The 25454-nt window shown below is 36.5% G+C and overlaps 1 protein-coding gene across 9 annotated transcripts in view; it reads left to right on the top strand.

The window, feature by feature from the left end:
* Nucleotides 1-25454, top strand: part of SATB1 (SATB homeobox 1) — a 91458-nt gene that overhangs the window by 22491 nt on the left and 43513 nt on the right. For all 9 annotated transcript variants that reach the window (XM_085226323.1, XM_085226322.1, XM_085226320.1 and 6 more), the window contains 4 exons: nucleotides 3793-3969; nucleotides 4810-4936; nucleotides 5661-5784; nucleotides 23662-23773. In XM_085226323.1, the coding sequence (XP_085082449.1) occupies nucleotides 3793-3969; nucleotides 4810-4936; nucleotides 5661-5784; nucleotides 23662-23773 (540 nt within the window). The remainder of the gene's footprint in view (nucleotides 1-3792; nucleotides 3970-4809; nucleotides 4937-5660; nucleotides 5785-23661; nucleotides 23774-25454) is intronic.

Below are 25454 nucleotides of genomic sequence, written 5' to 3'. Positions count from 1 at the left end.
TTTTTAATTCTGCATTTGAGAAATATGAATTATAATATTTGTGGGGGGAAGCATACTTTTGTAGATTCCACTTCATTTATATTTCAGGATTAAATCTCCATTCTAAAATACTATATATTCCCAACTCTGATATAAATCACATTTGGGAAATGTAAGCTTCATGCTTGGGTGGAGCATCTTGCTTTACAGGGTGGAGTCTGATTTTTGCTAAGGTAAAGGCTAGCTGTCCTGATTAAAGCAAATTCCTACATTGAAATAGAAATAATATAATGCGTTAATTCTTAGAGTACGTGTTGGGCTCAGAAATGCAGAAATCTGTAAGAATAAAGACTGAACCCCCAAAACAAATTCTCGCCTTTCCTCTGAATGATGGTACAATCTTGGGAGGACAGCAGTATTTCCATAACAGTTGGAAGTTGTTTTGTTTTGTTTTGTTTTGTTTTTTAAAGCGAGTGTGGAAATCTTGAGATATCACATTGGAAAAGTCATTTATGATGTCAATCTTCACAGTTTATTTTCTTAAGTACAATTCATTATTGAACAATGAACAACTTGGGTGTCATATTTTTCAGTGGCTGGTTTGCTGTAATTAGACATTTATACAAGGAAAGACATGTTTAGAAATACTGGTGTTTGTATATGGATGGCTTTTGTTTGCCTTACAAATACTTTCAATGGACAAAAATCTATAAATTTTGCATACTGAAATATATAACCCCTTTTTTTGACCACTTTCTGCAGGCTTGCTAATTTAAATAAAAACATGCTGTATGTAATTTTGCATTTGTATTAAAGCAGCCTTTACTTTTGTATAATTGGTATATGTTTATAATCCAGATTTTTCTTGCATTTGCTAAGCTAAGTGCAAAATGCAACCAAGACTATTAAACGCACAAAGTTAGAAGGCAGAGGAATTTCATTGTGTCTGATGCATAACATTTATCGTACAATCATTTATTTTTTCCTCGGTTTGGCGAAAACAAAGAATATATTGATCCTGAGATGAACAGACACAGCAGTCCGTATTGTTAGATCTTTATCTATTAAAAATGGCAAAACAGCACTTCAGCAAATTCTTTGGCCTCTGCTCATGATTACCCTATTTATTGATTGTTTGCCAAGAATGTACGCATCTTAAGAAAGCCAGGGTAAGAGCATTAAAAATATAATTTATTACGGCTTTTCAAGCAGAGTGCATTAATATTGTACAGTGAAGCAGTGGGGCTATATAAAAAGGACTTTCTGACGCCTGCAAACATATAAGTTCCATAAATTCCTAAATAGGAGATTTCAGCTGTCTCTGGTATTATGTGATATTTGCACAGCAAACTTTAATGCCAGGACAGTTTTAGACAAGGATTCTACAGACTTCACTGCTCCTTATGGTAGACGTGCTGTTTACACAGACTCATAAACCTTCAGCAAAAGCTCTAACACTGCTTTCAGGTTTAAATCATGCTGTATTTTTAGCAGCGAGCACTGACCAGTGCTCTCCCCTTTAATACTAGAAGGTTATGAAGTTGCTGCAATTGGAGGTCTTGCCAAGTACTAGCAGGAGAGATCAGCCAGCTAAGGTTGTGCTCTCCTGTACAACATTTTTCACATTAACAGAAGGACACGAGTGACAGTCTGCTAAAAGATTTAGTAGCTTGATTTGTAGTCAGATGAGACCTGTGTCGCGCTACCAGGATCCACCTCTGATAAGCTACGCTGGACATAGGAATTTGGCCAGAGCTTCTCCTGTGCTGTTAAAGTACATTTTTTCAGAAATGCTCTAAGTCCTGGGAGTGCATACATGTCAAAAAGTGTGCTGCACACAATGCAGTACCTGTGCATTGCTAGCTTTATCTAGTCATAACCTGATTTGTAGCAACTGATAAGGAAAAGGACAAATCTGTCTCGGCTGTTTTTGAGTGTGTATGCCCTGTTTGTTAAAATGAAGGTTTGTTTACTTTTTATCTTCAGGTATTAGCGGTGAAACTACTTAAGAATTTTGAGTCCTTTCTTTCCGTCAGATGTTAGTAGGTGAAACATCAATTGTGAGAGTGTGAAGGGGGGAGGGAGGGGAAAGAACCAAAACCTTTTTGCAGATGAAGTACGCGTGTATGTTTTGGAAAGCTCTCTACAGCTTAATTAAAAGCAATGAAGAAATCACCAGTTTGCATGTACTGCTTTTGCTTTGGTCTTTTTCTCCTTCCTGACCAGTCTCAATGAGATTTAAAAAAAAAAAAAAAAGACAAAAAGACAAATAAACAACAAAAAACACACAAAAACCCGAAAAAACCCTCCTTCCTGCACTGCCTAAATATTGGCAAGCTTTTAGTCCTGTCTTTCATGCTGAGCCTATTGGGCAAATTGGAGTGAGTTTGTGAGCTTTTCCTGCAAGCCTGAAGGGGTTTGTTTGCCAGAGATTGACTCTCTGGTGAGCAGATGTAGTTTAAATATACAAGCTTAAAAGGTATCTTTTTTTACTGTGATTTCTTGCTGTATGTTAAAGCACAAATCAAAGACGTGATCTTAAAGCATTTCTGTTGTCAACAGTAAATCTCCTCTCTCAGCTGCAGGATGCCTTGTGCACCAGAGCAGGTTAGGAGGCTCTGTCAGTCTAGAGGGCAGTGGTTATAGAGGCATTAACATTGTAGGACTAATTGGAGTTCCTGGGTGCCCTGTTAAAATAACCCTTGTCATCATTTATGCTAAAGATGATACCCCTCTGGCAGGCTGCCATAAGGCGGTTCGGTACATCTGCTTTTAACCCTTTGGTTTTCTGTCTCTGAGAGATTCTATCCTGGGACAGAGCTGAACCTGAGACTGTGGGATAAGGTGCTCTTTACAGGCTGGGGGTGGGGGGTGGTTTTCTCCAAGTCTGGAAATCTGGCTGCTGGGAGGGACGTCGTCTTCCCTGAAACAGCCTGGGTTGTTGGTTAGTAATTCTGCCTGTTGTCAAGAAGGAATTTAAAAAACAATAAATAAAAAAGAAGGGAAAGAGGCTCTTTGCTTAATATTTAGTGCAGAGGCAGAGAGAAGGGTCTGTCATAAGATGCTACGAAACTGGAAATTAGTAATTGGTTTCAGGCATGCCGAAATAGCAGTGAGTACCAGGAATGTTGAATGCGCATATATGAAGCAACAGGAAAAAAAGCATTTTAAGGTATGCTCCTTAAAATGGCATTGAAATCATGATTTGTTTCTTAAAGATGCGAGTGAAAGTAGTGCTCAAGTGTACTCAATGAATGAGGCATGAATTAGCGTTAACTTTTGCCTTGTTTCCTTGGGTGCCCTTTTCAGAGTGAATGTATAACATGCGAGGTGATTTGTTGTTGATGCTGAAGGTAATGAAATATTTTTGGCAGAACTGAGAAAGTTTTAGTGTTAACGAACAAAATGATGTGCCTGGTACTAAAATGGCTCACACTGAAGACATCTGCAGTGTGTATTTAGGTTCTCGTGCTGCCTGCTACTCACAACAAATCAGGCAGGACAGAGAGAATCAACTTCTCTTCAGTTAACCTTGTGATTCCTACAGCAGGTAATTCTTTCATCTGTATCCCATCAAGGAAGATAAATTTGCATTTCTGCTTTTCATAGAGAGCGATGTTTTGCAGAACTTTATTTTTTGAAGGAGGGTGAGGGGAAAGGACTCCGGGAATATGTTTATCAAATATTTGTGATGATTCCTGATGCCTCGTCTGCCTGTTCATACAGGTTTTATTTACATAACGCTTTGTAGACCACATACTCTACTATTACTTCCGTTTAATACATGAAATTTATTCTTTCTTTTTTTTACAGGAAGTATGCTTCCAGTTTTCTGTGTAGTGGAACATTATGAAAATGCCATTGAGTATGATTCTAAGGAGGAGCATGCAGAATTTGTGCTGGTGAGAAAGGACATGCTTTTCAACCAACTGATCGAAATGGCATTGCTATCCCTTGGATATTCTCACAGCTCTGCTGCCCAAGCTAAAGGTAAATAAGGTGATGAAATTGTACAATGAATTGTGTTAGTTTGAGGGGCTCCGGGGAGGAGCAGGATTTCTTTCAGGAATGAGATGTAAGTTTCACTTGTTAAACTTCTAGCAGATTCTATCTTCATCTTTTTGTTTCTTTCCTTAATGCATTTTTGTTTAGTTAATGCATAGTTTGTTTGTGTGGAATATTGAGGTAGAGTCTTTCTTTCTTTCTTTCTTTCTTTCTTTTTTTTTTTTTTAAGAAAAAAAGACTTCAACTGAATCATTAGTATGCTTATTGACCTTAATAATCTGCTCCACTGAGGATCCACAAGGAAGTGTAAAGCATATTTGAGCAGATGGACTGTTGAGAGTCAACTTGCATTTATGACTGAATATCCAGCTCTGTTTCTTTTATTTTGTTCATCGTCATTTTATAGACTGCAAAGTACGATTATTATTTTCAACTCAGTCCTTGCACTGCAAAATCCTTTATAATTTATTAAGAATGAGAGCTTTATATCATGTCCTATTGAATTCATGGGTACTTGAGAAAAATATGCTTCTATACATATTAAAAGGTTCTCTACTGTAATGCATTTCTATAATTTCATAATACAGATAAAGAACATCCATGGTGATGTTCAAGTGGGGTTGAATTTGGGGGAGCTGCTTTTCTGATGGTCTATTGTGCCAGATTCCCAAAGCTAGAAACAAAAGTGATGATCTTATTAAAATTAGGTATTTCTTTTCACTCCTAGGAATTAACAGGTAAATAACTTTTTTTTTTTTCTTTCCTTCTTGCCCTCCCTCCCCTTCAATAAATAAATGAATGTGTGTATTTATATGTATCCCACAGGGCTTATCCAGGTTGGAAAGTGGAATCCAGTTCCACTTTCCTATGTGACAGATGCCCCTGATGCTACAGTAGCAGACATGCTGCAAGATGTGTATCATGTGGTCACACTGAAAATCCAGTTACACAGGTAAGTTGAATACCAGCTCTGGGAAGTGAACTGTTACTTGTTTGCTCTTCTGGTTAGTATTGCTTGTATTTAATTCCCGCTGTGCTGTGTGCTCTAAGTACAAAGGCTTATCTAAATTCCCTTTTAGTTACCTTAATTCTTTAACTTACAGCATACTATTGCAGAAAACTTTTATAGCTCTGATACATAGATTTTCTTTGGATATCTCATTAAAACTATATTGCATTTTAGTCAATTAAATGATGCATTACAAGAAGGCATTTTACATAAAGTTTACTTAAGAGAAAAATATTTTTGCATATCATGAACAGTACCATCTGTGTGCATTTTGTAAAAGAATGACTTGCTCACACTTATTGTTGCTGTCTAGCTTCTTAAATTTCGTGGCAACAAAAAAAGAGAAAATGGTTAATATATTAATGCTTTTCATGATCAGTCGTGAGAAAGCATTACACCTTAAATTGTTTTACCAAGCGCATCAGAGCAGGAAGGTAGAAGTAACATGAAAAAATAGTCGCCACATGCAGCTGATGTATAATTCATGCATCAATACAGCAGATGTGTTGTATAAAGTAATTAACTAATCGGAACAATCAGGAGACCGAGAGCAATCTCCAGATGCATCTGCTTGATGCGCAAAATGAAATCTGTCTGTCTTAAAGGAATGTTCTGCAGCAGGATGCAATCTTGTAATAATCCCTTTTCTAATCTGTGTTTCAAATAGTTGCCCTAAACTAGAAGACTTGCCTCCTGAACAATGGTCTCACACGACAGTAAGAAATGCTCTGAAGGACTTACTGAAGGATATGAACCAGAGTTCATTGGCCAAGGAATGTCCCCTTTCACAGGTACTTAGCATAACATGTAATAAATAATAAAGCACTATCGGCAGCACTGATGTGAGATTTGAGATTTCTACAGACTGCAGCAAGTAGTATCTGTGGAGCGAATCTGCCAAAAATGCAAATTCGTTTGACCACTTCATGATCTTTATAAATATGCTTGATTCATTTTGAACGTAGTCTTACAACGTTTCCCATGGGGAGCTGTGAAAGGCTGTTTACACCACACTAAAATTGTCTCACAGCAAACTGGATTTTAACTGGTTTTTGTCTTCAGTCTTTGAACTGCTTTGATGTAACTACTTTTTTCAAGCACATGTGTTCAAGATGTTAAAAGACTCTCTACTTACTGCTGTCAAAAGTACTACTGAATCTGAATGCTTGTTAGATAACCTGCAGTAGTTTTAAATGCTAATTCATAAAATGAGACAGTCGTTGGCATGCTGTATAAGAGGGGAATAAAAAATAAAGCTCTTTGGATGATATGTTGTTGTTGCAAACAACCAAAGGAAAATCAGCCATTTATTAGTTCTAATCAAAATAGACCTAAACAAAAAATGAAATCTTTATTTATGCATTCTTAAATGTTGAACCAATGCTTCCTTGAAGCTTTATTCGTATTCTTGTTTTTTGTCGTTTTGTCAAATTGCCATGAGGGAGCAACTCCTTTTTCTACGCAGTATGGAAGCCAGTGGTACTGTGGTGGGAACTTTGTATTTACTGTTACCGTTCACATTTTAAATTGTATTTTGTTGTGGTGCAGTAGAGAATTTCAACTACATGATACAAATTGTGGTAGGGAGAGGAAAAAGGAAGAGAAGTTACTATATGAAGATTTTATTTCTTTTGCTTTGAATATTGGAGTCGTTGTTCCTGAAAGACTTCAGTTAATCTATAGAGAACTGGACTCTGTTTTTCCAGCAGATATACTAGCAGGCTGTTTTTCCATCACTCTCTTTTCCCCTATGGTTAGATTGTTTTCAGTGATGTGGCTCCAATATAAGAAGTTTTGAAGTGGAAATAATCAAAATTATCTTCACTGGTTGCAAACCATTCTAGTGATACGTCTGCGAAGTTATCTTGCTCATACCTATTATAAAAGCATGTGAGATTTTGTACTTCTATCTTGCAGTGTCTGCATATAATTTGGTATTTTTCTCAATTTTGGTATTCTAGGGTTAATTTTTACTTTAGACTGATGGAAAGCCAGTAAATTATCTAGAGATGGAATATTTCATGCATATGTTGGCATATGTTTCATGTAGAAAACTTGTGTATATATGTAGATGATGCACTTATAAAACAGAAAAACAGTTTTTAAAAGAAATGCTTTGTTCATGACAGTATCACGCTACTGGAGAGATTTCAGTAATTACTATTTAAAAAAGAATTTAAAAAAACAATATTTTTTAATATCATAATTTTAATGGACAAAAACCACCTTGCTTAATAACTATACTTCAAGACAGCATCTGAGATTACCAGAACCGCAAATTACAGAACTCTGATTTGGGGATATTTGTGTATTATTTTGCACTCTTTTTTTTTGTTTTGTGTATGTGTGTAAAATAATATATTTAAAGATGTGAGATCTTTTTTTTTTTTTTTTTTTTTTTTTCTGCTGTCTGAAGCATGCTTAGTATTTTTATCATCTGTTTATCTCTACTGGTGCTGCAGTGGTTGGATTCCTTAGGAAATTAAGGTGTGTTGTTTTTTTTTTTTTTTTTTTTTTTTGGTAGTCCATTTCTTTAAAGATCTGTCACATTAAATTAAAATATATTTATTTTGTCTTAATTTTTTTTTTTTGGAAGAATAAATGCTTGGTCAAAAGTCCATCAGTTGATCTAAATCTTCCTGTTTCTCTCTGGGAGCTTGCGGGAAGATGTGATCCAACAGTGTCCTTTTCAGATGACTAAATTGATGTGAATGCTTCCTATATTTTCCTAACCAATAACTAATTGTATATTTTTCCTACACAGACAGGTTTAAAAGTGCCTGTTTTATTAAATATATACAAGTTTGTGAATTGCCCGCAGTGCTGTGCTGCTGTATCAGAGGTGAGAAGCACAAGGTGGAGAGCAGTGTGTTCTTAGAGGGTTTGTCAAAATGCCAGCATTAGATTCTTGTAAGAGAAAACTAGTGGTCTCTCCTCATGCGTACTTTCATGGGCAGAGATAATGCCATATGAAGTGCTTCATCACAAATGCAAACTAGTGCAATGGCACTGTACCATAAGTTATTAACACTGTTATGGATATAATTTATTAACCACAGAAAAATGACTCAAAGTGGAAACGAGATTAGTTATTGTTTTCTGTCACTGTCATTAGCAGTACCTCGTTTTGTGTAGGTACGAATAGGTTTGTTGGAGAATATGTAAGCTGCTGTGCTCAATGCGTGGCATTTGCGGAGCCCAGCTTAAGCATGAAAGACAGTCATCATCCTCACTTAGAATTTTTTTTTCTTAATTCACCTTGCATTTTTATATTAGAAAATTGCCCTTTTTATGTAGAATATTGATAATCTATGAAATGCAAAAATTCTGAGCAAAATATTTGTCTAGCACAAGCATATTTAATGTCTTGAATATACAGCAACAAGGAAACCTGTAGAAAGCTTAATGGCAACTTCTACTTGAGTGATTTTTTTTTTATTTTTTTTCTCATTTGTTTTCATGTTAAACTAAAGCCTTGGGATGTACAGATATAAACACTTCATGCCTTCCTCAGTAAAATACCACTATGACTCTTCCATTAAGGAGAGCTGAATAGACAGGCTCCATTGAAGTTACGTCAGCTGTTTCATTCTGAGTCTGCCATGAGCATCCTGTGGTGGCCAGGTTTACCTCTTGCTATAGGAGCCCACATGACAGGAAATCCCCATTGACTTGAATTCGAGTCCTTGAGAAAGACTGGAGCAAATGCACAGCTCAGCTGCCGTAAAATTGAGAGCATAAGTCTGGAGACTTATTATTATTTTTTTTTTTATATAGGGAAAACAAAGTAGAAAGATGCTACAGATTTGGCGTGGAAAAGCTGAATCTTTTCTGGATTTTGTGCTGCAGTGTATTTTGCTGCTTTTCCTCAGATTTAGATTTTTTTGCTAGAGACTACCAGCACATGCTAGTGCCAAGTGAAAGACTTCCTGTGTTTGATATGCATGGCTAGCTTCGTTTCTGCTTCCTTTCCAGATCTCTTTTGAAGGGGAGAAGCAACTTGGAATTTAATCCAGGGCTCTATTTCGGGCCATCTTATGCATCCCATTAAACCTGTGCATTTCATGAGTGGCTAAGATCTTGTATCCCTTTTGTTTTTGTTCTCTAGCCTCTAAAAAGTTATACAGAAATTGTTGTACTGTCAATTTTTATTTTTGGCCCCTTCCAGTGAAACTGTGCTCTACCTCAGTTTGTTTGGAGCTGCTCTTAAGTGATTGGGCATGTTGCACTTATTTAATGATACTCCTACCATCTCTCTGTTCAGCTTTAGTTCTAATATTTTTGTACTTCATTTTCACAGTTTTGCTCCGTTTTTGGTTTTGGAGCTGAAGTCTCCTATTACTACTACAGCTAAAATAACTGAAATACTATAGACCCTATCTATGCAGTTATTAATAAGGATTTTTTGGGATTCATTTTTTTTTCTTACTGATTTATTTTCTCTCTCTCTTTCTCTTTATGTGTATATGTGTTCACATATATACAGATATGCACACAAAAAATTGGAAGTTAATTTGGTAATTCTGGAACAAACTTGCTTTTGGTGTGATTTTGAAGATTTAGATGTACCCCTTATCTTGAGTTCCTGTCACCTTTCCAAGGGAGGGAGATAACAATTCATCTACCAAACTAAGAGATTGTAGAGATTAATTAGTATCTGGGTAGCGCTTTTAGAATATGGCCGTGATCAAATGACATTGACTTTCCAACTGATATTATCTTACCCTTTTTTTTTTTCTACAAAAAGATTTTCAGAATGATTACTGTCAGTATTCACAAACAGGTTTGAGATTTTTACTTCTTTGTTTTATCAAGATGCTGTAAAAGCACTTGTGAAGGAAGGTATACTAGTCTTCCCTCATAACATCTCAAAACACAAAGTTCATTTTTGCTTTTCTTTTTTTCTTCTATCTTGCACATCCTTTGAAACTCCCCATACCTAGCCTAACTCTCAAGGCAACCAATAGCCAATGCGTTATGGAATAGAAATTCCAGGACTGATGTATAGTAAAATCTCATAGATACATATTTTTAATATAGTTGGAAACATGAATATTCCCATGGAATATATCCAAGGTCTGTGACACTTATGTGCACAGTAATTTATATATATAGTGTTATTCTTTAAATTTATTTTGAAAATGTTTATGTGTTGTAATCACCTTCCCCTTCCCCCCCCCCAGTGTCTTTTACATAATTCTGCAGTAAATGATCAGGGAGGGATATATTCCATAAAATGCGTGCACCCACAGAACAAGTACTGGTATGATACTGAATAGTTCTGCACTTGTGATAAATATAGACATCTTGACTTCATTTTGAGCAAAATTCCATCCTGTAGTGAATGATTGCAGACATATGACATGGGCACGATATATATCACATACCTTGCTCTTTGTTCTGATATCCTGCCCTGAATTTGCATGCTGTTTTATGCAGATATCATGCAGGCTTTATGTGATCTGGCAGGCATGCCAGGAAGAAATCTTGCTCGCAACATCGGTGTTTCTCAGTTTACCTGATCTGAGTGTACCTGGCGGTCAAAGCAAACAAGCAGCATGATAGAGATATGGAAATCCTCTCACCTTTCCTGGCTGCTTTTCTAACAATCTGAACATCCACCCCTATCACAAACCAAAAAAGTTGCTGTTACTAAAATTAAAATTTCCAGACCTATAAATAACCAAGGAATGAGCTATTGAGAGTTGCCAAAGTCTGTATGCTTTGTGAGCATTTTTTATTCTTTCTTTACAAAACTGAAAGGTGGTTTCTGCCCTCCCCTTTCAAATTTGCCTGCCTAGACCTGAGAACAAGTACTTGGGCTTTTTGCTGCTTGCATTTCCCTTCTCTTTCCTCTCTTCATCTCCTCCTTCTGCCTGCACTCCTCCCCCCTTCCCCCTACCTAGTAATTAATAACTTCAGTAAGGAATGTAGCTCCTTTTTCTACTTTAGAAGTTACTGTACTTTAGGTTTTGAAGATGTCATTAATTATTTTGGGGAAGTAAATCCTCGAGGGCCTGGGCTCAGGTCTTGGCAGGCAGGTCCTTTCCAACCCACCCCCAGATGCTCAAGAGCATTCCCTCTGATGTCTCTTTTAGTTGATGAGGCATTGAGGTTTCTACAATATTTTCAATTAACTATTAAAATTTGTGCCCAAGATTTTTAGTTGTCCTGATAGGATGGGCATTTGGAGTGAGATACAGAGTTTATTACTGATGGGATGGGGGAGGATGGGCTTCGATCATGATGCTGGCCTTGCATGTGCTGCTCCATTGCAGCTTCTCCATGACACTAAGTAGCTGTGTTTGGTTTGTTGGTGCTGGAAGCCCACAAGGTGAACCTTAGAGATGCACTGATTTTAAGGACTTTCTCAGGACACTCAACTCTTCTTTTTGCATGCAATCTTAAAAATAACTTTTCTATGTCTGATAAATACACTTCATGTGCTCTTTGTTGACCTTACTAGTGTTGTATTTCTGTTGAGGACAGTGAGTTGAGTTCAAAATTCATACTGCTTAATCTTTTGATCTTTGATTGTTGTTCTTTAGATACATCCAAATGCTCTTGCTTTTGTAGTTAAATCAATCAGATTGTTTAGGTAGCAGCTACCTAAAACAGATATTCTTTCTGCCTCTTCATTCAGCTTAGCAACACTGAAAATATTAAAGTCCCTTTTCAAAACAATTATGAGATCAGCACTTAATGCTTCTCAAGCAAGTGCAATTTCTGAGTTCAGAGAACTCTGTAACATGTCAATCTTACTATGTGACTGTGCTGTCATGAGGTCATGTGTTTCTGCTCCTGAAAAGGAGAAGTCCAGTATTGAGATGGGACTAGTGTTGATTTCATCATTTTATTTTTTCCCCTTGAGTCAGCTGTATGGAGGACTAAGCTTTCATGTGGACAAAGTACAAAAATCATCCTTTTTTTAAGGGAATAAAAATTTTGTGACAATCTTCCCCACTTCATTTACAGACTTGATGTTATAGTTCAGCAATTTTGCAAATTGCATCACGTAAGCAGTTATCTGTATCGTATGGTCATTAATTTTTAGGGAAGTGACAGAACAAAAAAGGAACACGACGTGTTTTCTTCAGATCTTTTTTTTTCCTCTGTAATGGGCACGTATTGTCGATCTGAGCCCTACTCAGCTTCTGCTTTCACTCTTCTGGTGATCTTGAGAATGCTATGTAGAATTACTTTCATCATAAATATTTGCTGTGGTGTTCTTATTTTATTATTTATATATATATATATATATGTATATATACATAAAACAAAATTCTGTTTTCATTCATTCATGCTGCTTAATGCAGTCATGGCCAAGTGCAAACCCTGATTTTCTTTCCATAACTTTACTAGAGGGTTAACAAGCCACTCCTCCAATGTTCTTTAAAGCAAGATTGCAAATAAGTCTTTTTCTTCTTCCTATTGGCAAATTGTTGGCTGCAGAGTACTGCACAAGTATAAACAACATGAGAGATCCTTTAACATAACATGAGAGAGCCTTTAGTCGCTTTGCTCCCTAGCTTTGGAACTCATTGCCAATTGAAGTAAGGAAAGCTCTGGCTGTTGGGACTTTTAAATCTAGACTTAAAAGTTATTTGTTCTGTTTAGCATTTTTAAAACGATTCTATTAGGAATTGTATGTGCTTCAGTTTTAATTTTAACTCATAATGATTGTAAAGCACCCTGGGATGCTTGTATGAAGGGCGCTACAGAAATCCAAGATTGTATTGTACTGTGTTGTAATGTATTGTATTATTACATGGTGCTGGAGTTGGACCACGGACAATTCATATAGAAAGCATTTGAATACATAGCTAAAGATAAGGAGAAGTATGTGTGTGTGTGTGGGGGGGTACTGTCTCTTCTTGCTTCTTTTTCCCCTTTTCTCTGTCAGTTATTTTATTAAACTAAATTAACATGGCAGCTATTCCCTAAGAAATGCCAGCATAATTTACTGCTGCAGAGGGGCTCAAAATGTAAACCAGATGATAAACTAAAAATAAAAAAGTCCACATTAAGATTTAATTGCATTTCCCTTTCTATATTACGTTCTTATGTAAAATACATTACAATACAGTACTTTCTTTATCACTTCCTTCACTTTTAACTGAATTTCATTAACAATAAAGAAATATATTGTCTCTGTTTCAGTAATGTCACTTGACAGTTAATCCCTTAACTTGATGTACATGTCTTTAAGATTTTTTATTTTTTTTTTATAAAGAACATGATAGCGCTGACTGGAGCCAAGTATTGCACAACCATGTGATTTGCAAGTTTCCCAGCTCGCAGCTTTGCCAGTGCAGGTCAATTCACACCTGCCACACTTATGCCATTCTGGTCCTCATGTTGCTTTTCCTTGGTGATTGTCAGAGGTAGGGAGAGTCGTGCGTGCAGCTCGTTCCTTCCTCCCCCCTCTCCCTGCTCCAAATGTGTGGTAAACTTTGTGCATTGGAAGTGTCTGCTCAGGAATTAAATGGAGCTTAATTTCTGTCCATTAGGAAACGGCTATCCACATCACCAATTAAGCCTTCTATTTAAGGGGCAAGTAGATACGTATGTCTACATCTTAATCACTGCTGCAATGGGTTTACAGAGACCTTCCCCAACTGGTTCAGTTATTACTAGCGGTGGTGGGAGGCACAGATATCAGTGTAGTTATAAAACCTACCCAAAAGCTGAGCAAATTCTGTAGGTGCTGGAGCTTTGCTGTCAGCAGATTTAAAGGTATGCCTGCATCAGGGCACACGGTGTAGGCATAAAGATCCATCTGGAGAAAACTACTTGAATTTGTAATGCTCTGATAGCAGACAGGAATGAGAGTAAAGCAGGACCCACTTATTGAAAGGTAATGCCAACGGATGGGCACCTCTCACTTTGTTAGAGCAGACTCATGCAGTTCTTGGCTCTAATCACAGCACAGAAGCAAAGCAGAGAGACATGTTTCTCAAAAAGACCCTGAGCAAAACTCTCAAAGCTCGCTTCATTCCCCGCCTTCCCCCCATCCTCCTTTTCTTCTCTTTTTAATTAATAATAATTTAGGAAAACCTAAGGCAAGGGAGGATTTTGTCTGCCTTTCCTTGGACACTGCAAGAACAGCACAAACAGTATCAGGTTCCCCAGGTGCCTTGCAGCAGTTATCAGAGGACAGGTTTTTCAGGACAGCAGCAGCCTCAGACCTGCCTCACTCCAGGACTGGAATAACCAAGTCAAGAAAGAAAGAAAGAAAGAGTTCTCTTCCTCAGGAATGGGAGCACATGAAAGGCTCTCAAAGACTTTCCTTACGTATTCGTATCTCTTCATTTTTCTAGGTTATTATTTATTTATTTTTCTAAGTACAGAGATTTCCTACACTGAGAGTTGTGGTTCTTTGTAAGTTTGTGAAGTAAGATTGTGAATCATATTGTGATTACCAATGTGCTAGGAGGCAGAGGAACTGCAATAAGGTCAAACCTGTTCCTAATTTTGCCATCTTTCCAAGGGATTTGTTACTATTCAGCAAGCTACCATAGAGAAGGATGGATTTTTTGATGGTGAGAAGCTAAGATACAGTGAAGGACATCAGTGTTTTTGTCCTTTCTAGATGTAGAGATTTCAGTTCTTTAATTTACCTCGTGTGTGTGCATGTGTGTGTGTTTAAATCAGTATATCTGTACTCTCTCAGAATTGTAGGATTTTGTGTTTGTGTGTATCCCACTAAAATCCCACCATAACATACTTGCCAGCTAGTATGTCCCCAGGCTTTTAAAGCTGTGTGCCCAATTCTGCACATTTGGTAAGGAGATTTGTGTGCAAAACCTTATCTAGGATAATTTTTGAATGAATGGAACCTCAAAGTGCACGTGCCTGTTCCACACAGAAGCTAGCTGGAACATTTCTCTTTCAAGATTATCAAGCTTTGCATATTTTTATGTACTCTTCAGAGCATCTAGACTTCTCACAAACTCTTGTCAGTGAAAAGCAACAATGCAGAGGATAAACTAGTACCTTGTCTAGCACAGCTGTGTAAAGTGTCACCTGCATAAGATTTTACCAAGCAGAAGTTAAGAATTCATAGCAACTTTCATGCTATAACTTCTTTTTTTCTTGGTAATTCTTTTTTTTTTTTTTTTCTTTCTTTGTTTTTCTTTTTTTTTCCCAGAGCAACAAAGTTCATGTATTTTTAACATGTATCCTCACTGGGAACTGGGGTTCCAGTAGGATTAAGAATAATTAGAAATACAGGTGGCTCATAAAGTGACACGCAGCCTGAAACGATAAATCTGGCACTTACTCCTTTAAACAAAAGATAGGCAGGGGATGTTGCATTTGGCACTACAGGGGTATTTAAGCAATCAAAGGCATAAGAGAAGCTGGGAGCTGAAATCAATAAAGTGCAAACTAAAAGCTAGTCATGCATTTAAAAAAAAAAAAAAAAAAAGTATCTAGTGAAACAGATTATCATGGGATGTGGTGAAAGATCCAGCACAAGAAGTTTTCAGATCGTTATCTGATGTTTACTCTAACTCAGCCACAGGTAACTTAGCTGAATTCAGTAATTGCTGAATGAATTTATAGGGTCTGTTTTTATGTGGAGTTCAAATAGATGCTCAGAATTGTCCCTTTTGGCTTTAAAAATCTGCAAAATCTTCTGTAGGAAAAGGAAAAGAGATCAAATAAAGGACTTATCCTAAACACCAAAAGAAATTGAGCAAGACAACTGTTAGTGCTACTGAGTCTGATGACTTCTTGTCTGGACATTATGCCTTAGGGCTCAACTTCATGCCAGACATCTGATGCTTTGCCTAGCAGAACAGTGGAATCCGAGAAGAGACTTGCTGAAAATTGTGTCCTATTTCCCAGCAAGGAAATCTTCCATAACATGGTGGATAATGCTAGGCAATTTTGAACAGCATTTTACAAAAACTGTAGTGGAAAATCACCACTGTGGTTCATTGAAGATAGAGAGATTCTCTGCATCTCTATCAGGAGAATGTATGATTTGTTTTTTGTGGAAATATTTTGTGTGCCGAAAGCTGCATTTAATGCATTAATAGATCTAAAATGTCACCTGCCACACAAAGCATTTGCATTAGGATAGCATTTGGAAGCATGTGTATTAGGATTGTCTTTTCCAGATAGGAAGCAAGTCAGAAGCAGTCTGGTTCTGACCTGGTTAAAAGAGATTTGTTAGAAATAAAAGCAATCCACTTGAGAGGGAGATGGAACGTGTATCTCACTTCAGTTTTCCACCAAATTAATGCATGATCTCCAAGATCCTATCTACCCCAGCCTTCGTTCTTGTACGAGAAATGCTGATTTGCCTTGTCCATGTTGCACTGTGCCACTTGTCTGGTGCAGGAGCAGCAGCTGGGAGAGGGAAATGCTTGAGAAAAAGGTCTGTCATCATATTCCAGGGCTGGGGAGGAGGGATGAAGCTTACCCTGAAGTAGCTCAATTCTGGTCCCATGGACTCAAAGCACTCTCCATGGTTGGAGCTTCATGGGGTTAGCTTCATCTGGCAGAAAATCTGCCTCTGTACCCCAAGATGATGGGCATCAAAGTGGGAGTAACAGGGACAGGCACTTGAAAATGTGCATTCCCAGTTTAAGCAAAAACAGCCAGGTACAAAGGAATCTAGTTACTTCCTACAAGTATTTCAGTCAAATTCCTGACTAAAATGGATAGCTTGCTTTACCCGTGGAGCTCTCTGGCTTCAGAGCTTTTCCTGCAGACACCACAGAATCAAAATCTTAGGGTATAATAATACACCCCACAAAGCACAGGGATGTTTTCATTCAGTGAATTAAACCAAGAATTAACTTATTAAATTTTGATTATTTTACATTTTAAGTTTTATCCATATTTTTACTACTAAGTACTTAGCATTTACAAGGTGTGCAATAAAAATCAGGATGCTTATAAAGATTCATGTTGGACATCTGACAGTGAAGACTAAAACACCTTACATCTCCTTATCTTTTATAGGTGGAGGTTATGACTTTTTCCTTTTTTTTTTTTTTTAAGTGTAGGGCTATGACATACAGTTTGTAAAGCAGTTAAAAAGACAGTTTTGATCTGAATTAACATTTCCCACCTACTATTTTTCTTAAGCTTTTATTCTTTGTAAGTATTCTTTGTAAGAGTAGTATCTTGGGAAGCAGTATCTTGTTTGAGTTTTATTTCTATCCATCAGTGGGAGATGCTCAGAAAATATTGGGAGAAAGCTGCTTGGTCATGTTGCAACAACTAGGAATTTATTTTACCAAATGGCAAACGTTAATGCAAGGATCAGTTCCTTCAGATGCTGAATGTTCATCTCTGTATTTCAAAATCTTCTGGTGTGGGAATATATTTATATACATACAGTTTATTGAGAATCTTCATTTTGTAATCTTTCTTCATCACATTTAATGCATGTTTATATTCAAGTGTACTTTTAGAATTCTTAAAGGTCACATAAGAAGACAAAAAAGGAGGCGGAAATCATTTATACTATATAAAGACAGGAGAAAGGAGGAAAAAAGTGCTTGTGTATTGGAAGGAAAGCTTTTGTCATCATTTGAAATACACCTTTAGGCAGTTTTTAACTTATATGACCAGCATTTGCTATGTAGATCCTTAATTCTCCTGACCCTGGCAGCAGTATAGAGGTCAGATAGCCATCCAAGTGCAGTGCCAAAGGCACAAACAAAAGTTTTTTTCTGCTCTGTCCATCTGTGTTAATTTTTTTCCTTATTCTACATGTTTATAGAGCATACGCCAACAAATTCCTTTGCATTACTTTAACAAAGAAGGGAGTTCAAGGTAAAGGACCAGCAAATTTAACATTGTTCTTCATCTGCAATTAAGCTATTTTGTGATTCCTTGTCTAAACCGCAGCTAGTGGCTGAATGTTTCTGATCTACATTTCTGGTTTTTCTTGAGGTGGGAGGTGATAGTTCTGTGCCATAGTAGAGCATAGAAACAGTGTTTTGCCCTGGTTGGGTTTTTGCAGTATGTGGACTGGCAGAGGCTCAGACAGGCTAAAATCTTTGATTTGGGGGTAATCTTATGTTATCCAATTGGTGCTTGAGTGTTCATTCTCATCTGAAAAGTGCTAATGTCAAGTCTCCTGAGAAGGAAAAACTCCTCAGAGTTCAGCTTTAAAACTGATGTTTCAATTTCCATGTTAAAAAAAAAAAAAGAGAGAGAGAGAGAAAAACAAACAAACAAAAACAAACAACCAACAAACAAAACAAACAAAAAACCACTGATAGGAGCTAAAATTGGGGAAACAAAGTTCCTCTTTCCTTTAAGAAAATCTCTCCCACCCAAATCTTCAAGTTCTGCTCTGCAAATTTATCACTACTCAAACTAGGTCTAGGGACAAAGACTCATAACATCTTTCCTTTTTCTTTCTTTTTTTTTTCCTTTTTTTTAAGGCACGTTAGGGTTGCAGGACTGGAACATGCTATCCTGCTGCTGTAAAGGGAAGGATTTATGGGAGAGAAAATAGAATAGAGCCTTAAAAGTTTGGCTTTCAAAAATTGAGCCAGTAGTTTGACAGATTGTTCAGTAAATGTTCATTTTATTGAGAATTATAAAAAAAGGTGCTTAACGGCTCTCTGCCATTAATATAATATATTAAAAGGTTACTGTCAAGATTAGTTTCAGCTCTGAAAATTGACTGTATGGTTTATGGGCAGCACTGTTCATATTCTGCTAGGAAGACAAGGTACCTTCTACTTATCACTTGACAAAACCATTATGATGTTACAAAGCTTTATACTGAAATCTTGATAAATAGTAAAACATAAATAAAATCCCCTTTGAAAACCAGGAGAATAGCTTCTTGTGTCTTATAGCCAGATTTAGCAGATGCGGGTTTGAATGCAAAACAGTTGTGAAAATAGCCAGTGTCAAACTAGTGCAAAATTAAACTTGCGGGGTGTTCTGTTTTCAGTGGCTGTTATTGTTGAAGTGCTCCATTTCAAAAGCATGCATTCCTTCCTACAGAAAAAAAAAAATCAGATTCCTTAGTTTAAATTAATTAGCATTCAGAAACCAGATAGCATGTTTTTGGGTATTCATGAGATCTCTGTTTGAAAAAATGTTTTTAACTTGTAGAAATGTGTTGCAACACACAGATGGGAAGAAAAAGAAAAAAAATCTCTTTAGCAAGCACTGTGTGTAAAAGGAATATTACATTTTGCACGCTCCTGATTACCCTGTGTAAACAGTTTTTGACATCTGTCTTTATAGTTTTCGAGGAGAGGAAGACTTTGTTAAAAGAACCATTTTTATACAGCAGTCACCATTTCAGTCTTGCTTTACCTGTATTATGAAAGCAGATGGTCTGCATGTCTTTTGAATATTTATAACTATCAAAAACAATCTCTTGCTATTCACCCTTAGGCTTATGAGATGTCAGGACTGTTCTGGTTGAAAAAAAATCATCTTGGGTGTTTACAGAAAGAGGATTACATTAAGCTGAAATGACTATACATTTTCCAGTTTAATATTTGTCCATCAGCTGTTTAATCGTATTTAGATAATTGTGTAAATAAGTTGTTGCAGCCCTTGCCCCTTCCACTGAGCAGGCTTCAAGCTTTAAACACCAATGAATGTGTAGCAAAAAAGCTTGGATTTTTTTCCTAGTTAAACAACCCGAAAGGCCTAAATAAGTTTGGGTTATGACGCTTCTTCTGAGGGGAGTGCTTCATTTGCAAAGGAATCCCCAATATCTAATTCAGCCGAGTTGTTTTAGGAAACTGCTCTTTCTCACTGCTAAGCCTATCAGTACGTATTTGTTATGTGTAAATACTGCAGCCCAACTGCCCCTTCATGAGGCATGAAAACAACCTCATTCTGCCCATATAAAAACAATTTTAAGGTTATTTAGGGGAAGTTTTGGGACTGTGGGGGTTAAAAGCTTTTTTGACTGGAAGCTGAGCAATCACTGATAACAGATTTTGCTGTGGTTGGTTGATTTGGCAGAAAAGCATGAACAGTTTTGGTTTAGATGATTGAATTAACCTGATTAACATTGTTTTTGTTGGTTTGCAAAAAGGACAACAGTATACTGTTAGTGGTGATCGAACAATGCTTCACCTGGTCGGAGAACAGTGCAGGAGGAAATGTCTGTGAAGTGCCTCCCTTTAGCACCTGCACCACGGCTGAGGTGACCAGCCAGCAAGAAACACTCAGGTCCTTCCCCTGCCATGTGGGATGCTCCTTGCCTTAGCTTTTGACACAACACCAAAGGCGTTTGATACTGCTGTCTTATCAGTTTTTATTTGATGGGTGTAAGAAAAGAATCCCGCTTGAGAGGTAATGTCTATCCCCAACTTATTATCTAATGAATTATGGTGCCTGTTTTTCAAATCTCTGATATTTAATAACCCTGAGAGAATGGGATTTGGTTCAAGCTACATGAAACAAACCTCAGCTTGAACTTTGCGACAAATTCTACCCCTACCTCTACACAGTTGTTGGATGCCTAATTATAATTAACTTATTTGGCTAAAAAAAGAGCACTTGGGCTGCAACAGATGGTATCATTCCAGAATAGTGGGATTTCTGTGAAGGTGGCACCATTTCAGACTAGATCTTCTGATTCTCAGAGCAGGACTGAAGGCTCAGTGTCTGGGGGGAGGGACAGAATGAGGCGAGAGAGGGAAATTTGTGATCTTGAAGTCTTGCAACTTGCTTTCAAGGGTAACCTTCTGGGAGATGTGTTAAGACTGAGGAGCTGTGACCAGGTTTTGCCTTCTATCAATTTTCTTGGCGACGTGTGAATAAGAAATGAGATTGACTGACGAATGTGAAGCGTTCAAATGCGCCTGATATTTGTATGATGCGTTTATATTCGTCATCCTTGTACATGGATGTGTCTGCCTCTGTGTCTCATAGATAAGGAATAACTATGTGCAATAGTACCTTAATATGTGTTGCAATTACAGCCATTCTTACTTTGATCATTAATAAGCGTAAGACTAGACACTGGGAGCTCCTCGTATGTAAAGACCAGGGAAATAAGGAAAATGTCAGTATGCTTGTAGTCTAGATTGTGTATCTCTGAATACCACTAAATCAGAGGGTTTGATACTCAGTTTTGAGTCCTAAGCATAGTGGGCATCTGTATATATATAAACTGCTCCTAAAACATATAGATACTATATATAGATATTATACAGCAGTAGGAATTATACAGGAATTTCTACAGCAAAGTGCATCTCTTTGCACTGACTTAACAGCAGGTTTGATGACAAGATAATAAATAAAGAATAGAAACAAGGAAATTCAATGTTGTCAAGTTATTTTCTGAGTTAACAAGGTAGTAATATTTTATCTGGGATGTAAAATTTTGCCTTCAGTGAATTAGTAAATAAATCATTGATTCCTTCTGATGAGGATTCTTAACGTAGGTAATATCACTTGAAAGTTCTGTGCGAATGTTCTCAAAGAAAAAGGAGAATAATTTTCATTTTAAAACACAAAGATAATGTCTATGGCTTTTTTTTTTTTTTTTTTTTTTTTTAAATCCTCTTAGAAGGTGTGGAGTAAAATCCCATTATTAGCCATCATAGTCTCTCACTCTGTCAGAGAAGGCAAAATTCCTAATGGTGTTGTTTAAACAGACTAGTCCCCTATTTGATCATAAAATAAATTAACTGCATTAAATTTATTTCTGAAGAAGCAGAGATGGTAGAGACAACCATTTCATTGTCATATCTTTTTTGGAAAGTGACATGGACATGAGAAATAGGAAATCCTAAATCCATTGTTAATAGCTAATTTACTAAAATTATTATCAATCTACACTTTTTCATACTTACCAAAGTTACTTGAGCAGGAGAAGACATCTTAAGTGGCCAAAGTAAAATAAAACCACTTTGAAATCTAAATGGCATCCACAAAGTGTGCTTAATCTCATATGGGAAAGTGGCCTATTATGTTTGCAGTTCCCCATTTTACACAAGCAGTTTTTGCATGTACAGTAATGGTGCATTCATAGAATTTGTCATGGAATTCAGATTCACAGGATGTTTTCAGTCACATGAATCATGGGCCCATGTTTAAAGTGGTATAATCTTTAAAATAGTTTAAACAATAATTTTGTAAGTATTAGACATTAATGATATTGCTATTATGTTGAAAATTGAAATTGGGTTTAACTGAGCTCAGTTCAGGTCATTCAGGCTAAAGTCTATTAAGATTTCAATCTCCTTTTATGCCGCTGTCAAAAGGCTTATAGTTAATTTCAGAAATGGCAGATTAATATCAAGGAATGGTAAGAATTTTAGTGATTCAGAGAAACACTAAAATAGCCTGATGAGTAGAGGGTATCCACATTTGGCATCAGTTATACAGCCTCACTCTAGCAATTCTGAGACTCCACAAATAGCACGTTACTGAGTATTGTGTTAGAAAACAAATGGTTATAATCAACTTCACTATGATCAATAATTGAGATACTTTTACTTAGAAGCTGAACTAGCCTTGTAAGAGTTACAGTAATGTTTACGGCATTTTCTCTTCGAATTCTTTCTTTCAGTGGTTGTTGCAGTTTGTGTAACAAAGAGTTCATACTGTACACTGATTTTACGGCAGCAGAAATACAGCTAAATGTTACATGCTGAATAGCAAAGAAACATAATAATCAGAGCTTTGTCTTCTTGAATGTCATTGTTTTCTCAATATGCTGGACAATTCTTGTATTTAAGCTAAAAGTAACTACTTTCCTTATAGAAATATGAAGGTTGACAAAGTTCAGTCTATTGAAATTACATTTGTTAATTTTGCTGTTCGTACATCATATACTGAATGTAATTTTCATGTTGAATCAGTGCCTCATTTGTTAAGGCCTTTTCTTAATTGATTTTGTAAAGGAATATATGAGAACTGAAAGTTTTAGACATTGTAAATTCCACTGTTTAAAAATTGGTTAAAGCTGTGCAGAAGGTAAATTTCTCACTGTAATTATCTGATATCTTGAGAACCTTTGAGGAAAAAAAGATCTCTATCATCCTTTCATATATTTTATGGCTAATATCCACTTACGAAATTCGACACAACAATAAGAATTTTTCATTTTTCTGTGAATCATTTGAAATACCGTTTTGCAAAAGCAGGTCCAGAATTGTTTTGGGTTGTGGCATACATATTTTATTCTTCTAGAAAGCATTTTGTTTTACCACCCTGCTAATAACTCATGCAGATAAATTTTTGTCCTGTGATTTTCTAGATTCTGTTCTGTGTAATTGTTACAAAGGGAATGGATTTATTGGGGTTACTGCTTGCTTTTCTGGAGTTAGTACAGCATCTGTATGCTTGTAAACTTGTGTCGGTATGTAAAACATCAATCAAATTTAAAAGCAGAACTAGAACAAACAAAAGGCATTTTCGTGATTAGCATCCATCCTGAGCCCATCCTACGACCTGATGTTTCTTGGTCGATAACTTTGTTCTTCCTTTAGTACATCTGCTTTTTTTTGTTCTCATTTATAATATACCTTGGTTTGGTTTTATATTCAATTAATGAATTTTTTAAAAGCTTTGGACAACAGGATCAGAATGCAATATGATTCTCAAACTATAAAAATGTAATAGTTTCAACAATTGAAATTACTTGTGCTTTGACTTGTACTGCTCTGTATTACAGATTTTTTTTTTTTTCTTCTCCCCTTTTCACACAGAGTATGATTTCTTCCATTGTGAACAGCACTTACTATGCAAATGTCTCAGCAGCAAAATGTCAGGAATTTGGAAGGTGGTATAAACATTTCAAGAAGGCAAAAGATATGATGGGTAAGCAAAAAAAAAAAAAAAAAAAAAAATTAAAAATTGCTGTGATGGTGGATACATGCAGTTATGCGTCACATTGAGGTCTGTCAGAATCGTACAAGAAGCCGGGTCCCTTTATGATAAGTTTAGGATGCTTTTGATAAGTAGATGTAGAAAGTACATATATAGCAAAAGAATTCATTTAAATAAATATTTGCTATTGAAACAGCCGCACTGAATTGGGTTGCCAGAAATGCAAAGCTGTCATTCTGTAAATCTAGAGATCTTCTACAGCCCAAAATAATTGTTTAAAAACCTGTTCCTGGAACTGTAATGTGCTGAATTTTTCTAATGTATGTATTTTTTTTCCTGCTCTGGTTAATGTATGTGTAAAGAAGAAGGTTTCTGTAGCGATCACCGCATTCCAAGAAGGATGCTGTAATTTTATGAATTTAGGACTGATTTCAATTCATTTTAGCAACTACTTGTGACAATTGTTTGCTTGTTTTACTAAACTTGAGTGAATTACTGGAGAAGAAAATCCGCCACTGAGACATATTAACTCCATAGTACCTTTTATCTTTCTGTATTGTCCATTTTTAAAACTGTTTCTTAAACCTGTTAACATAATTTTGAACATTTTACGTCAGAAAATTTCTACATAACTTTCAGTAGAATGAAGAAATGGGACCTCAATTTGGATCAGATTTTGAGATTGACTTACCTTTTAGTATTTGAAGCAAAATCATTCATCTACCAAAATGGGTTCCTCGCCTTTTATAGCTTAAGGCTGTAGTGAACACCATGAATCACTTTTGTGATAATTGCTTGAATTACTGTTCCAAAAGAATGGCCCACATGGGTTGATCTCTACTTTCTGCTTGTGAGAACAGGTGTCTTCTTTCCTTCACCTAGTTTGTATATTCTGTGCAACACTTGGCAGTACTAAGGTTTTACGGTGGTGAGACTGCATGTGGTTTCAGATGGTCCATCTTGTAGAGCTCCTGCATGGAAGGAGACCTTTCCACAGCATGTCCTTCCATCTCCATTATAGGAGTAGTTCTGCTGTGGAGCCCATGAATGTGGGGCATACCCTGCAAAATGCTTCTTATCTGGCCTGTCAAGACAGTTTCATAGTCCCTCCATTTGAGGACATTGAAACCAGCACATGGGAAAGACTTGTTTGTACATTCTTACATAGGACAGCAGAGGATGAAGGGCTGTGAGTGGGAGTCCTAGTGCTCTCTTCTTCCAGTTATTATTCTCATGGAGAAAGAAGTGATCTTTTCTGAATACTTACTGGTAGAGATTGTAATCACTATAAAAAGCACACATATTGCCTATTCCTGTTAAATAGATTTTACTAGTATAAGAAAAAATAGCTACAACACTTCCATGAAGATACTAGATTTTTTAAAATAAAGTGTGTTTTCTTAAAGCTATTTCCAGACCGGCATATACTGGTAAAAATGTGACTCATTTACATTAACCTAGAGTTATTCTATATTTTCTTATCATGCACAAGAGGCAAACTGGAAGAACTCTTGAAGTTTAAAAAACTGTGTTGTTAATTAAAAAGGAGGGTGTGTCAAGGCAGATGAGTTAATATAAGGCAAAAAAAATCAACCATGTTGCAAGTCACTGAAAAAAAACATGCATACATGGTTGCAAGATAAAGCAGCCCATCTGTGTAATTTACATAAAT

The sequence above is a fragment of the Meleagris gallopavo genome, chromosome 6 (assembly GCF_905368555.1).
Source record: "Meleagris gallopavo chromosome 6, MGAL_WU_HG_1.1, whole genome shotgun sequence".
Lineage (NCBI taxonomy): Eukaryota > Metazoa > Chordata > Aves > Galliformes > Phasianidae > Meleagris > Meleagris gallopavo.
This window is presented reverse-complemented; position numbering and strand designations above follow the sequence as displayed.